Source organism: Porites lutea, chromosome 13, assembly GCF_958299795.1.
Source record: "Porites lutea chromosome 13, jaPorLute2.1, whole genome shotgun sequence".
NCBI lineage: Eukaryota > Metazoa > Cnidaria > Anthozoa > Scleractinia > Poritidae > Porites > Porites lutea.
In genome coordinates this window covers 18,854,194-18,870,892 of record NC_133213.1, presented here as the reverse complement: position 1 = coordinate 18,870,892, position 16,699 = coordinate 18,854,194, and the positions used below count along the sequence as shown (strand labels likewise).

General features: G+C 39.7%; 2 protein-coding genes across 3 annotated transcripts in view; both read left to right on the top strand.

Annotated features, from left to right (window-relative positions):
* The window catches only part of LOC140922759 (uncharacterized), a 54,680-nt gene extending 43,145 nt beyond the window's left edge, over positions 1 to 11,535 (top strand). Inside the window, exons 1-4 of one of the 2 annotated variants that reach the window (XM_073372780.1) lie at positions 1,861 to 2,144; positions 6,653 to 7,106; positions 8,386 to 8,417; positions 8,997 to 11,530. In XM_073372780.1, coding sequence (XP_073228881.1) covers positions 2,048 to 2,144; positions 6,653 to 7,106; positions 8,386 to 8,417; positions 8,997 to 9,316 — 903 coding nt within the window. In that variant the 5' untranslated portion in view covers positions 1,861 to 2,047 and the 3' untranslated portion in view covers positions 9,317 to 11,530. Of the gene's footprint in view, positions 1 to 1,860; positions 2,145 to 6,652; positions 7,107 to 8,385; positions 8,418 to 8,996 lie in introns of those variants that run through there. The other variant, XM_073372781.1, reaches the window with a different exon arrangement.
* Positions 11,536 to 13,513: 1,978 nt separating this feature from the next.
* On the top strand, positions 13,514 to 14,236 carry LOC140922493 (uncharacterized). Its single transcript, XM_073372470.1, has one exon. It carries the CDS (start codon positions 13,514 to 13,516, stop codon positions 14,234 to 14,236), a length of 723 nt encoding a protein of 240 aa, XP_073228571.1.
* Positions 14,237 to 16,699: the final 2,463 nt, after the last annotated feature.

Below are 16,699 nucleotides of genomic sequence, written 5' to 3'. Positions count from 1 at the left end.
TTCTTTTAAACAGCCGAAATGTTTAATGAAACCAGCAACAGGTTGGTTCATTGAGATAAAAGTTATTCGTTGAGCAGGTCCTTGCTTCAGTGTTAAAGTTAAAGTCATCATTAACGTTGGCTTTCGAGTGGTTATTGGACCGCTGACCACTACACCTGTGACGTCAGAAATGACCTCGTTGTGATATTTGAGGTCACCTTCATCCGTCCAAATAAATAAAAATGACTTTGTTTTAAGAAGCAAAATTGCTGTATATTGCATTTTTAAAAAAAAATCAACAGCCTTTTAGCGTCACAACCATGCATTTTTTACAGCGAGGTCGAGGGGGTACATTGGAGCCCCACAATTCATGACGCCCCATTGAATTGGTCGACATTTAGCAAAAGCCACGAATGACATTTTCGGTCGTTAAAAGAATTGCTATTCTTATTTGTCAGAGAGCGCATTGATAATCCCTAAAAAAAGACTAAATCCGAGAGTTCGACCATTTCAAATGAAAGCTACTGAGCAGTACTTTCCTGTGGTACCGTACTGTTTATTATACTGTGCAAGGTGGTTCTAACTTTTGAGTCTGTGGATGAAATCCTAAAGTGTAACCATTCAAATGAAAGCTACTGAGCAGTACTTTCCTGTCGTACTGGTCATAATGTAGTTTAAGGTGGTTCAGACTTTTGAGTCCTTGGATGAAACCCCAAAGTGTGACCATTCATATGAAACCTTTCTAGCTATACTTTCACATGGCACTGTTTGGTTTTCGATATTTTTTTCAAAATGAAAATTTGATAGTTTTCTTGAACTTGGATTTGAGCAGTCCTGGGACTGAAAGTGAAAGGGGGGAAGGCTGTAAAAGTTCGGTGTTCCAAAAAAACTAAGAAAGAAATGGTATAGCATCACCAAACTCGGGGGGGAGTACTTCCTTATAAGAGGCTAATGGGGACATGCCGCTGGATGGGGTCGCATTTTCACGACTGGGTTGACTATAATGGGGTCGCATTTTCAAAAGAGTTGCTAGAATTGGGTAGCAAATTTTCGGATTTTTTGGGGTGAGACAGTTCTTCATATTAACGGTTAACAAACGTACCAGAATGTTTGTATTGCAGATTAAAAGTAAAGTGTTCTTCATTCAATCTAAAAAATGAATCAATTCATAAAAATAGAAAGTGACTAAGGTGGGATCGCGGAAATATGTTGCCCAAAAGTGACTAAGACGGGGTCTATAATTGGCCACAGAATAGACTAGACGGGGGTAGGGGCTCTGAGAGGCCATCGGCAAATACCTAGCAAAAATTGACCTAAGTACCTCCCCTCACCCCCCGGGACCAAACTGTTGAAGGCTGAGATACTTTGGTCAACCTTTACATTCTGTTAAAATGTATTATACATTGCCCTTAGCCAAACCCTTTCGAAGAAAGGATTAAGTTTCAGACGTAATGATTCCAGAATCAAATATACAATTGAAAAATCAGCGTCAACAGCGCACAACTGGCGAGGAAACAATACGAAGTACCCTTGACGTTCAGATTATTATAGAGCAGTGTTTTGTTCCGGACACACTCATCAATACAGTTCTTTTCGTTGTAATATACAGCTATATTTCTTTAAATATAGATCAGTGTGATGAGTGTTCTTTCAAAGAAGCCGATGAAGGTAAAAAACGGGCTAAGTCAAGGAGTGTAAACTTGTAACTGTTTGATTTAAAAGTGGGTTGAGGACTGAAGAGAGTCGAGCTAAAGAAAAGTTGATAAACTAACTTGTTAGAGACTTTGAACTAATAACAACCGGATATTTAATTCATGAGATTTTGTCGCGTCAAAGTTCTCCTGTATAAGTCCTCTATTAGATATGTTGCCCATAATCAAGGGCCATCGAATACAACGTCACGAAAAATATAACCTTGACAGGCAATGTTCCTCACATCTCACTGGCCATTGAAGCACGCTTTGCACCGCTTTCTTTGACTTGGCGAGAGGAACCTGTCTCCTTCAAACAAGGCCAAAAAAATCGATAGAATATTCACCTGCAATAGTGGAAACGGTGTGCCAAGGAAATGGAATACATCAAAATAACCTATCTGTTCATTGCTATCTTAACACATGGAGTGATTGTGAGCAGCCAGAATGTGACACAACCTCCGGATAATTCTGGTGAGTGAATTGAATTACGAAATCTACATAAACGTTCCTTGATTGAAATGTGCGATGCTTTCTGCGAACATGAACTATTGTTCTCCGTTTGGGCGAGTGAAATCGTACACAAACTCTAGGACAATGTCTTTAAGTCTAAAAAAATAAAGTGATCTGATCTTGATCCAGATTAGCTATACTCTGCCACGAATTGAACATGACTTTTCAGTCAAAGCGACGAAGTATTTCTTTCTGTGGTTTTATTTTACGGGACACAAGTCTACTATTTGTGCCCCGATCGCTAATAACCAGCTTAACTTTCTTTAACTTACTTCGTTGTGGTTTTCTATAATTGTAAAAGCAAAATATTGGTTGCCAAAAGATTCTTGGACAGAGCCAGTTTTATATTTACTTTATGAACAATATTTTTTTACAAGGTGGTCAAAAGATTCCAAAGGTGGGCCAAAAGATTCTTGGACAGAGCCAGTTTTATATTTACTTTATGAACAATATTTTTTTACAAGGTGGTCATTTGTAATATTATTATATTAAGTCGCTTATTGGCAAGTTTTAAACAAAAATAAGTAAACTAAAATTACCACAAAGCAGACTTAATTTTGTGTATAAACTTATTATGCAGATCATATGTGATTTAAAACGTAATCTTTTTTCTGTTGTTTCTCACTTAAAACAACAGCCTACGTACATTTCAGATCTCATGCAATCCTAATATGCATTTACTTAAATGAATAATTTAAAAAGAAATAAAATGAAAGGGAATTTTATGTCCATAAATCGTATCGTATCTAAAAAAAATAGTCAGAACATTTATGGAAACTGATCAACTTAAAACACCCTTTTTATCGTGGAAAAAAACCGAAATAATTCATTTGATTATTGCCTGCGTGTTTAATGGTTTAAAACTAATATGTTTGGAACAATTTGTTCAATATTTAAAATAACGCGAGATTGCTTCATGCTTTGCTAAGGGGCATTTACTGATCACGTGATGAGCCACTATTCCAAATTAAAGGAAAATTTTTCAATTTGAATTTAAATTAATCAATACGAAAGTACAGAAATTTATCAGTACCATTTTTTTTCTTTTTTGGTATAGTAAACAAAGTTGTTCCTAACGTGTTGTACTCTTGTGTAAATTTGCTTCATTGCATCGTTGAATAGTGCCTTAAAACAACTACCCCACAGTTCGCTATTGTCAAAATTTCGCAAAAATTTTCAAGTTCGATCCGCTTGTGATCCATTCGTAATTCTGGCCAAACAGGCCAAAGTCAGAATACGACAAAATTTCTAAATGCCATTTTGAAACTGCGGAATTAAACAAGTAGTATTATGTGAAAATATTGCTGAGGAGAATGCATTTGAATGGTCACAACAGGGTTTCATCTAAAGACTAAAATTACAACCACCTTGGAGAACATATAAACATTACTACAGGAAAGAACCTCTTAGTAGCTTTCATTTGAATAATCACAGTGACACCATAGGATTTCGTCCTAGCAGACTCAAAAGTTAGAGCTACATACGAAATACATAGCACCATGTGAAAGTACTGCTGAAGAGGTTTCATTTGAATGGTCACACAATAGGATTTCATCCACAGACTCAAAAGTTAGAACTACATACTAAATAAATAGTACCATGTGAAAGTACTGCTGAAGAGGTTTCATTTGAATGGTAACACCATAGGATTTCAACCACAGACTCAAAAGTGAGAACCACTTCATAAGTCTCCTCGATTGACGGGATTCACACACAGGCCCCGCTGAAGTATCGCCGCAGCGATCTAAAACTGCAAAATACTGAATAACATCGTAAATTGTTTTCGATCACTCGCCACTCGCTTTCTCGCTGCACGCGGACGTCCGTCGTTCCCCACCCCTTCCCCTGCCTTATTCACCAACTTAGCGCAATGCGATTTATTTTCCGGCCGCAACGGTCCAGCTGAAGGGACGCCATTTTGACACTACGGAGGAGATAAACGCAGTTCGTACTTTGGACCGTTAAAGAGCCGTATTTTTCAAGTCTGGCAGACGCCATGGGATCCCTGTATTGCTGCACAGGATAACCGCTTTGAAGGGGGATGATGACCAGACTTAATGGAGCTGTGTCACGGCTGTCTAGTTTATTTTGTTATTAATAGACAGTTTAAGACGTTTTTAAGCGACGCTCGTCAACCGGAAGTGGACTTGTTACACTCTTGAGCATTGATTCTGAACAACTAGCACCAGCAAATCGTTTCTTTTCGAGCAAATAAACTTAGCAATACAAATTTGGTAGCGTCAAGGTATTTTAAAAGAGAAAAAGGGCAACTTCCGGTTAACATGAGTCGCTCAAAAACGTGGTTGCTTAAACTTCCTAATGTTTGATTTATGCGTCCTTATTCGAACTTGAGAAGGTACTTATGAATAACAAATTCACTGCTTCTTTTCAAACACTATACAAGCAACAAAAATGAACTTTAAAAAACTGTTAGGCTAACAAGTTGTCATGCAAAAATCACAAATGCAATCCTTTTAAATCTTCAAGTTTTTCCATCCGTACCTCTTTTTTTATTTGTTGAGTTATTCATACGTTTTTTTCATGTTTTGAGTGTTGAGTTCTATGTTACACTCAGTTTGATGACAGTTTCCACTGTTTAACACTTTAAGCCCTATGAAAGAGTGATCTTAGTGGTAATGAGAATTACGGACATGATCACACAAGATGAATTTGCTTGATACTTTATCAACTTCTCCCCACTACGTTTATAGGAAATAAATAGCGGCAACAAATGAGAATTCAAATTTTGATCTTAGGGTTTAAAGGGTTAATGTTAATACATTTCGTGACACAGCTCCTATTAATTTTAGGTGGTGAACGGTCGGTTCAACCATCAATGTCGTCATCATTAACAGCAAATACAACGAAAGAAAGAATAAACACAACAACAGTACAAGAGGAAGAGGTGACAGAAGGATTAGAAGTATCTCAAACATCTAAAGTACCACAGCCGCCAACATCAGGAATATTGAAGGCAGATTCAGATGCAAAAGGAACAACACACATTCCATTGCCTAAAATGAAAAGCAGTATAACGTACAATGCAGAAGATTTTGCTGGTGGTACACTAATGTCTGAAATTGGGCCACTTACAAAGAGTAATATGTTAACTATGACGTTACTTCTTACTACAACGTTATCCTTGAATACAGATGTGATGACATCATCAGGGTTTACTAAAGTCTCTGAAATGACCACAGCAACGCCTACGTTGATATCATATCCAGTTTTTTCGTCCTCGAAATCAAAGTTGCAGATGTCTTTCTCTGAGGATTCGAAGCAAGCGACAACACCTATCGTAGAGATCCTTCCTCTGGTCTCAACGTCAAAGCCAGTTGTGTTGTCAAATAAAGTTTATACACCATCTTCTACTATATTGTCAATGACGTCAACTGAATCGTCTGTAACATCACATTCCGTAGTGACCTCATCAATAGAACCATTGAGACCATCTACGCCAGTTGACAATGTTGATGTCGTCACCGGAGCAAGCATGACGTCATCTTCTTCAATTAAAGACTCTCCCTCTACAGAGGTATTAAAATCCATGGAGAAAACTATGTTTTCGCTGTCGAGACAGAAATCACTTTTCAATTCTGAGGGGAAAATGACCTCATCTCATACACCAAAAATTATGACGTCATCACAAGTAGCAGTCGAAACTAGTTTACAAGAGAAAGATGAATGGATGACATCCAAAGTTCCGCAAACCGTAATGCCACCAATGACGGTGACGTCATCTGCAGCTCACGAAGAAATGATGTCATCGCAAGGTTTAAAAGACTTAACGAAAGTCCAGCTTGAGGAAAGAGTCGTCACGTCTAGACTTAAAGATATAAGGTCACCTACAACGACCTCAACGTCATTTTCCTCCGAGATTAACAAAGTTGTGACGTCCTTGAAAGGTTTAAAATCCCCTCCTTTAACAATGACAATGACAAATTCTTTAATAACGGACACGTTAACTTCTTCTCAAGATATTAAGACTGTCGTAGTAGAACGTGTTCTCCCACAGATAGGATTCGCGAGCTCACCTCAACTCACAACATCCATGACTTCATCCCAGTTTGAACACAAAGTGACGTCCTCTGAAGTTAACCAATCATCATCACGGATAGAAGACGTTACTTCAACCAAACCTACAAAAATTGTGACGTCATCTGTATTTCGAAAATTAATGCTAGATAAATACTCAACACGACAGTCAAATAAGAAAGCAACATCACAGCCAACAAAAACTTCAATTGCATTTTCATCGTTTTTAACATCTTCGGTGCATAACATACAAGCAATGACGACATCGCCACCTCAGACCTTGACTTTTGCATTTTGGGATAAAGAGATAAAAACGACGTCACGCTATTTTCTAAAATCATCATCTGTTGATACTGATTCTCCACCAATGAAACATACGACGCAGCACGAAGATTTGAAAATTACGCTAACTTTTTCTTCACCTCAACTTGCAGATCTGACCACATCATCCCGACCGGATGTGACATCGTCATCAGATATGAAAACAACCACAACACAGAAAAACCTTGAATCTTCCACGACGCCATCTTCAACAGAAATTATGACATCGCAAAGCAGCTCACCAGTTGCCATGACTACAAATGCTGGCGTCGAAGTTAAGGTTGAGAGCACCACGTCAGCACCGGAAACGGAACACAATGTTACCCACACCACCCATCCTACTGATCATGAAGAGCCGCACGGAAATATCACGCACTCACCACATGATCTACACGTGACACACCACACAATGGGCACTCCAAATGAGCCTGATGTAGACGCTGCCACGGGTGATGAGAAGCAGACTGGAGGCGGCGAGATTGTGTCAATCATAGTAGTGCTTGGTCTGCTGGGTGGCATGATTGCATTCGTCATTTTCATGATAATAAAAGACAGGGCCAGAACAGGGTAAGGCATGGTATCTCTAAATCTTTAGCAACACACTCAATGGTCTCTTACAAGTGACATGAAGGCCTCTCTCCCCAGGAAGGGGGGCGGGGGATGGCTTCTCCCTAGTCCCTTTAATGGCCTATACGGGGAGGCTTAGCCCAGAAGGGATACCTTTTTCAGGTTTCAGGTATATGAAAGGGTAGGAGTTTCACTAGTTGAGTTATGTGAAAGGGCAGGGGATATTTGTCATTGCGCTCTGTGGAAGGGCTAACAGGCGCATTTTATGGCTGTTTAAAAGGCAAGAAAACTTACTGGTTTTGTGATTTATTCATATATTATTATTATTATTATTATTATTATTATCATTATTTAGAAGACAGTGCATTCACGGTGGTTAAAAGAATGCCGCGTTCTTTACTCGGTATGTGAAAGGGGTACAATTTGTCAGTAAATGCTCTTGTTTGTCTAAAATGGTGTTCAAAACGATAAGGGTTGGACCTTGGGGCCGAGCCTGCCCGTACAAAATGTTTTTTTTGGTACCCCACCCCCCAGTCTCTCTGATCTTGCCACACTATTGTCTCCTTTCTAAGAAGCGCTTACCATTTGCCAGAACTTGCCGGCCTGACCCGTCCAGTCATCAGGAGAATTCACTGGTCATCGGGACTATCCACCAAGATCAGTTTCTTCCTAAATTTTATGTACAGCAGTGATGGGTTTTATTAAAAATTTAAGAAAAGACCAATATTTCATTTTTAAAATGACAGGTCTGGCTGGTTGTTACTGACTTATGAAAAGCACCCTTAAGACTCAATCAGTTTGTTCATGTGAAAAGTCTGATTGGGCCGGTTGTCGACATCTCGGTTGTTGCAACTGGGATCTCTTAACCGAGATGAAAACTTTCCCATATGAACAGTCTGATCTGGTCACCAAGATGAATGGTACGCATGCGTATCCCTTTAAAGAGCGTGTTCCATCATTTTGACCTGTTACTTAACTTCTCAAACTCATTAATTATTCATTACGAAATACTAAGCATTCGACAGTGTTTCATCACCTGATGAAACATCTCGAAGTCGTCGAAAATACTCCGCTGCGCTTCGTATTTTCAACTCTTTTCTCAGAGTGTTTCATCTGGTGATGAAACACTGCGTCTTAATTGTGCTTGATATATTACGTCAAAAATGATGACACTGAGCGATTACTAAAAACGCAAGCGATTGAATAAATAAATAAATTTTTACATTAAAGGGCCCAAATCTCCCGTCAAAATAACTTTTTTTCTTTCTTCGTCCTGCAGGGGGGCAAACCTAAAGGATCGCAAGCTTCCAGGTATTTTGAATTACTTCAGCATGTTTAGCTGTAACGACCAGTTGGTAAAAAAGTTCCAAAATCCTTGGGCCAGTAGGAGGATATATTCCTCAGTTTGATAGCCAATTAACTTCTCTCTACGAAAGCGTAGAGTCTCCTGGCAAAGTCAATCTCTTTCACTAGAGACTGGCCTTTGTCCACTTTTACTTTATAAAGGAAACCTCATATGTACAGTACCGCAAATGATTCCCAGACCAGAAATGATCGCCAAAATGGACCGCAATTGATCCTCGACCTCAAATGATCCCCTTGCCGACCCAAAGTAATCAAGTGAAAAGTAAAGGAATTGAATGGATTTTAGGCATGCATGCATGAATGGTGAATGTGCTGAGAACTTGAAGAACGCGTAAGACAATGAAATAAATAAGGCGATAAAAACGAACTGCGGTTGAGTGGGGATCATTGGCGTTGCTGTACAGTGCACCTTCTCGGTCGGGGTTTTGAGATTAACCTTAGAAACGTCTGGCTAGCTTCAGATACTAAACATATTTAGTTTGAATTTTATTTGTTTTAATACTGTTTTCCACCTGTCTCGTCCAGTTATCGGTGATGACCATGGTTTTAAGCCTCTTAAAGAAGTACCAGAAGAAAAAGAAAAAGAAAAAGAACATAAGGTTACCCACGTGGAGAAGAGAAACAGCCAGAGATACAGTTACCATGGCAACCCCGAAGACGCTATCCCACTCTTGGAGCTTCACATTCAGGACGGTAGGCCGCCTGTTCTTAATTCAAATGACGAGACACAGGAAGCCCAGCCTGAACAGCCGGCGGTGAAACCCCTTCTTGATGTATATGGAGACAGCAATACGACAATGTCGTCTGGAAAATCAAAAGAGAAAATTTGGCCTGCAGTGGTGTAAATGTAATAAGCGTGAATCTTAATCTCATCTGTATGAGCTTGTGATCATTAATTAACTCCTTTCTTAAGGGGCTTTATCTTCTACCTTTATCATTAAAGTGGTGTCTTAGTCTTAGGAAATTAATCAAATAGGTTAAAGTTAAAACACAAGTGTCACTTCGAGCCAATCAGAGTTGCAGCGAAAACCAACCAGTGTCGCACGCGGGAAACAAGCACGCCAGTAGCCTAAGAAAAAGCTCTCCGCTAGCGAACGTCTCCTTTCGCGTGCCTCTCACGCGTGACTTCTCGCGACTGCCCCAAATGGAGAGCTTGCTTGCAGGCTAACACACTAGGAGCACACACATTGCTTAGCCATTTTCACTGTTTATGGACTTTAATTGACAGGTACAGGAACCGATTACTAATAGGCTCCTTACAGGTAATAATCCACAGGTAACGGCCCTTATGCATGAAATTATGTCAGACGAGCAAATTTTACCACCAAGCCTCGTTTGTAAACTAAATGTCTTCGCATTTGCACTCTTTGTGCATGGGTATTCTTTTCAACTCTAACGACTTGGGAATTCATTTATTCAAAGCTTTGCAACCTAAAGCCACGTGCAAACGGAGGCAGCAACTTTCAACATTGTTGCTGTGTTGGCAGTGGTGTGCAAACGGATTCAACAACTCAAACAATGTCGGGACCTGCAGTACATCGTGGGAAGGATACAACACATATGACTTTGGAGACCATGTGTAATGCGCGTGCGTGGCCTCAGCAATGTTGGGCAAGCCGTGCAAACGGATCCAAAATTGTTGCGCTACGCTTCGTCGATCACGGAACAAAAGAAGAGTTGGGAATGAGTTGTCAGTTCAAAAGTTTGACCAGTTTCAAACTTTGCAAAACAACTCCAAACAACACGCAACAACATGCAACAGGGTGGTAAAAAGACGCAGCATTTAACATACACAGGAGCCCATATGGGCTCCTGACATACAACAATGTTGGTAGTTGTTGGCCAACAATGTTGTGCCAGTTTGCACGCGGCTTAACAATTTCAAAACGAAGCTTGGTGGTGAAATTTGCGCGTCAGACCTAAACACGCACAAGGGCTATTGCGGGACACATACGTTAGACCAGTTTCAGCCCGAACTTCCTATGTGCCGAAGGTAATTAATTCTAATGAGATAAAACAATAGAATTGCGTTTTATTTGATGCATGCCATGTGTCCACGTACCGAGAAGAACGTCGACGTCTACTCTTGGGTAGAGTATTTTCGATTCTTGGCAATTAAGGCGCCTCTGTTTTCTTGTCTTGAAAAGGCTGTGCCTCAACACAACTTATTCCCGGGATTATTTCACTACATCAGAGAGATTTAGTAGTCAAGTGTTTGTTTTTTAGCGTTTAGTGTCTTAGCCTGAATCAAACTGAAACAGGATAAACTTCAATTATTGGCAAACGTCCCTGCCAAATTTCTCCTGTAAATAGCTCATTTTTCATTTTTCAATAATTTCTCAGTGACATGTTTTTTTTCCTTTGTTTATAATAATTATCAATATTGTAATGAATACAGTTGAACCCCGCTTCATGACACCTTCGTAATACGAACACCCCGGGGGGGGACTCCGCATATGAAAGGGGTGGGGATGCTCGTCGGAAATTTTGAATTACACCCCTAAAGGAGACCGATCTGGGCGTGGCCCAAGCTTTTTTTGACCTCTAGAAGAGACCATGTTAAAACAAAGACAATATATATATTTTTATATTTTTTCGCGTGCAACCCTAAACGAGACCTTCACGGCTAAATATGATGGCGTTTTGCCCAGAACACCCTAAGTGAGACCAAAATCCGAAATTTACACCCCTAAGCGAGACGACGAGCATCCCCACCCTTTTCATATGCGGAGTCCCCCCCCCCGGGACGAGCATCCCGTAATACGGACATCATGTTTTTTATGGCCCCTTCAGTGTAAGCGTTAACGGGGTGTGACTGTTATTCAGTTTTTCTGGTCAACTGATCACTGATCTAAATTGATAAACAGCTTCCCTACTCAATTTACTGCACGTTGCATAAGCCATTTTACAACAATAAAATAAGTGCCTGTAGTGAAAATATGCTTCTTGTTGCTGACACTTGCTTGTTTGAGGACGACGACGTATAACTTCATTCTCGGTAAAGACGGTAAACTTGTTTTTATAGTTTCCTTTCTTTTTCTTTCTTATTTGCGGTAAGTGTGTGGGAGATGTTAAATTTTAAATTTCTGCCTTAGCTTTCTACCCAAGCTCACTACGTAAGAGATTTAACACTCGCTTCAGTTCGCGCTCGATCGTTATTTGAAGATGTTCCTGTTGAAGCACAGGGTAACCAGACTTTCAGCAGGGCAGGAAACAGAAAGGAAACAATACATAAACATTTCTTTATGGGTGTTTATGTGCATTTTAACTGTTTTAGCGGTCTGAAGATATATATTCCCATACAAATCCCTATAATTTGGCTTCAAGGAGGCTGTTGTGGGTCTGTCTGGGGATCTCTGTGGTTGAAGTTTCCTTGCCAAGACACAACCTCGTCCCCAGGGCTTTTCCCTTAAAAAAAGAATGGGTGGAGTGGGCTTTTCCCGCCCCACCCGTTTTTTAAGGGGAAAGCCCTGGGGACGATGTTGGCCAAGACAGGAAATTGTTTCAATGTCTAAATATGGTCTCAGATGACCGGAACGTTATTTTTGGAATTCAATTGATGCGAAGACACGCTTTAGGTGTTAAAAATGATTGCAAATAGCGTGACACTAAATTATAACCCCTTTAAATTCTTATCACACTCTGCTCGTGCGGGAACGATATCAGATTTTGGAAATGAAATTCTTTGCTTGCTTCTTGCAAGTGAGGGTGATACTCTATCTTTTTCCCTCGTAGTCCACGTCCTCCTTCAGAATCCTCCTAAAGGCCGAATTTCGTGCGCGACTATAGAATACGTCATGACTCCACGTCAGATCGTTTCGTGTAAATTAGACCCACGACATTCGTATGACACATTGTGGATGTCGTAAGTGAAAATTGTGCGCGTGTGGATGGTCGAAAGTCATGACGTTTGCTAGTCGCGCACGATAGTCGTAAGCCAAAATCGTACCGTATAAATCGGCCTCAAAACATAGACATTGTATGGCCAAAAATCTTAGCGACCTTAGCTGTTATCAGTGTCGACCCTGCCTTTCAGCGATTTCCTCATTAAGCAGGATTTTCCACCTGTCGGTGGGTCTAAATAAGGAGAATAGGAAAAGGCGTGTTTCACGTGAATCCGACACTTTCGAGTTGTCATTGATTAGAAAAATACAAGCACGCCAGCTGAAAAGACAGTCAAACATTATGAAGCCCACCGTGATAGCACTTCTTCAATTGGTGTTTGCACACTCCGCAAGTGCTCTGTTGAGTACAAATATTACCAGAATTCAGAAACAATAGACAACTCCCAAAGCACAAACTCAGCCAAAACGCTAAAAATCTTCAATGTTTACTCAAGTTTGGGCTTATAGAAGATAATGTCACAGTTTTTCAATGACCATGAAATTCAGAGTCCGGGTAGTTAGTTAATCAATTGTGGCCCTAAAAAAATTTGAAGGAAAAAAAACTACGAATTTTTAAGAAAATGCTTTTTTCGTGAGAAGGACTCTTCAACGCTGACAAACGTCAACAAATAGCGAAAACTATAATTTCTATATGTTTGCTTTGCTTGAAATCGCGCGCATTTACAAGGCCCTTAAGCGTTTTGCTTACTTGCAAGGACCCATCTGTTATAACGATGCCCAAAATAAAGAGATGAATCTCATAGTTTATTAGATATAATCCGTGTAAAGTTTGCTTATCATTTTCGCATAAATTATGACCTAAATTTGGAAACCGCTGAATTTCTCGAATTGGGTCTTTGCGATTTTGGTGAAACTCTGTTCAGCGCAAGGCACTAATGCGCACTATGTGTAGCCGAGAGATTTTCACGAAAAAATGCCGGCAACAGCAGATTTTCGACTCAGACCTCAAAGGGGCGTGGCATTATAACCACGTGACATTTACTCCGATCGCCAAAAATTTTATGTTATATTGTAGATTGATCTATATGTTACCCATTCTATGTGTTAGACTTACGATAAAAGTAAAGGTGGGGATACCAGAGAGCTTCAAAGTAGGGTGGTACCCCCCCAAAAAAACTGGGTCGAGTCACCTTAAACATGGCCGGTAACGTTAGTGAAAAACTCGATAAAATTCTTGGGGAACTTAAGAAACTGGAGAAACTCGATGCAATTGAGGCAACGTTGAAGGATTTAACAAGCAGATTGGGGAACGTCGAATCAACTATCGACAAGATGAAAGAAGACGCACGTTCTGTGGAAAGTTCGATCAAAGGTATGGATAAGAGTCTTGCATATCTCAACAAAGAAGTTGAAGAGCTTCGTGGAACGGTAGAAGACAAGGATAAGCAAATAGAATATTTGCACACGCAACACCTTTATCTCGAATCGTACAGCAGGAGAGAAAATCTGAAATTTTTTGGCATACCGGAAAACGAAGCCAGCACTTCGCAGGGGAAAGATGCGGTTGGCACAATTGATGTTTTGTGTGAGTTTCTTCATAATGTCCTTGGCTTTAGGGATCCAAAGAGGAATATGGAGTTTCAACGAGTGCATCGGATCGGTAAATCCGTACGTGGAAAGCCCAGGCCGATATTAGCCCGTTTTTTACGCTATCAAGATCGCGAGACAGTGCTTCGTGCTGGGTTTGAATTGAAAGGCACTGAGTATATGATTTTGCAAGACTTCCCTCAGGAAATCATAGAGAGAAGGCGCAACCAAATGCCTCAATTAAAGGAAGCTAAAAAAAGGGGCCAAAAAGTATCCTTTAGTAAATCGGAACCGGATAAACTCTTTATTGATGGCAAGTTCATTTCTGCGTAAGGGTTATATTATCTGTGACCTTTATTTGTTATAGCAAGGCTGTAAGGTGTTATCGTTTGGTTATTGTATATTATAACCATGCAGCAAAAGCTCTCTAGGAGAGATGTCGAATTATTTAATTAGTTCCATCCTCAAGGGCAGCGTTAAGGATATTTATCTTGCTGCTCTTTAAAGTTTTGTGTTTTTCAGTATTTCGTTGAAATGTAATTTTTTCGTTTTTGCTTTTGTAGATGTTCTGCTTTGCTTTTACTATGTTTTTCAAAGCTATTCTGGCGCGTTAATGAGGATATATTCTTTAAAGTTTGAAGGTGCCAAACTGACGCTTAACTTTTCCCACCTAATGAAGTTGTTTTCCCCTTTGGCGAAGTAGGGCGTAGTAACGTTGATTTTAGCCTTTTGTCACTAAATGCTCGAGGGATTCGTACTTTTGAAAAGCGGAAAGCAATTTTTAGCTGGCTTTTAATTTCTGGAGCCGATATTTGTTTTCTGCAAGAAACCTACAGTACTCAAGAAGTCGAAAATATCTGGAGAAAACAGTGGAAAGGAAACATGTTCTTTTCGCACGGTAGTAGCCATAGTCGAGGTGTACTTGTACTGGTAAGGGATAACTTAGACTTTCAAATGCGATCTATCAAGGTTGATTCTCAAGGTCGCTATGTTTTCCTAGAGGTTTCCATTCAGGATACACCATACTTTCTTTTAAATATTTACCCTCCAAACAAATGTAGTGAACAATGTACCTTTTTTAAAGAAATATCAGAAATTTTGAAAGCGGCTAGAACAGAACAGGATTGCCCAATTTTCGTCGGAGGCGATTTTAACGTCATACTTGACCCTGACTTAGATGGACGAGGCGGAAACAACAGAAAGAAAGACTCCGCAATATTAGTTGAAGATATGCACCTCGATTTCGATCTGGTTGATATCTGGCGTATTAGGAACCCCACTACATCACGATTTACTTGGCGTCAAAAAACTCCGGTTGGGCAGAGGCGTTTAGATTTTTGGCTTATAAGCGACAGTTTGCAAGATGAGATAATTTCAGCGGAGATTAAAACATCAATAAAAACTGACCATTCGGCAATAACCCTTTCAATTTGCGGCTTAGATGAAACTGAGAGAGGACCGAATTTCTGGAAATTCAATTCGAACTTAGTAAATGACTCGGACTACTGTGAACTTTTAACCACTGAATATGTGAATTGGTTAGAGGAATTTAAAGAGGTTCAGGATAAGCGTGTTTTATGGGATTTAATTAAATACAAAATAAGACAGCGAACAATTACATACAGTAAAGGTAAAGCCCGTGAAAGAAGAGCAAAACTACAAAAGGTGGGAGATAAGCTGAAGGAATGTACAGAAAAATGTGATATTGATCCAAATAGTGGAAATCTCGAGGAACTGGATTGCCTTCAAACAGAATATGATCAATTGTACGATTACATTACACAAGGGGCAATCATTCGCTCTAGGGCAACCTGGTATGAAATGGGTGAAAAAAACAACAAATATTTTTTGAATTTAGAAAATTCAAACAAAACTAAAAGCAGTGTCCGCAAAATCTTAACAACTGTTGGAGAATTAACTAGCGACCCAAAAAAGATTATGAATGAATTGGAATCATATTATTCTAATCTCTATGATGGTAGAAATTCCGCAGACACGCAGACAATTTCTTCGTTTATAAATGATCTCACCGATGTTCCATTTTTAGCCGAGGAGAAGAGGAACGTTTGCGAGGGTATCCTTAGATATGATGAATGCTATAATGTATTACAGACCTTCCAAAAGAATAAATCGCCAGGGAACGATGGTTTAACAGCCGAGTTTTACTTAGCCTTTTGGCCCTTGCTTGGAAAGTTGGTAGTTGATAGTTTGAACTATGCTTTCGAATACGGTGAACCATCGAACTCACAGAAACAGGCCGTTATCACCTTAATTGAAAAGAAAGGAAAAGACAAAAGGTTGGTGAAGAATTGGCGTCCAATATCTCTTGTAAATGTTGATGCTAAATTGGCGTCTAAAACTTTGGCAAAGCGTTTGGAAAAGGTGCTTCCTGAAGTAATTCATTTTAATCAAAACGCGTTTGTAAAGGGGAGAACAATTTTTGATGCCGTCAGAACGATCGATGATGTGATTGCATGAATATGCTAGGTACAAAGATATACCTGGGATTCTAGTAGCTATAGACTTTGAAAAAGCTTTCGACTCGCTCAATTTAAATTTTTTTTTTTAAATCTTCTTTTAAGAGTATTACATGCATTTAACTTTGGTCCTTCTTTTATTCAGTGGATAAGGGTCTTATATAACAATGCCTCTAGCTGTGTAATGAACAATGGTTTTACAACAGAACCTTTTGCACTAAGTAGGGGAGTAAGGCAGGGAGATCCCCTCTCTCCCTACCTGTTCATAATAGCTTTGTAGACCTTAGCTATAAAGATAAGAGAAGATGATGGCATTAAG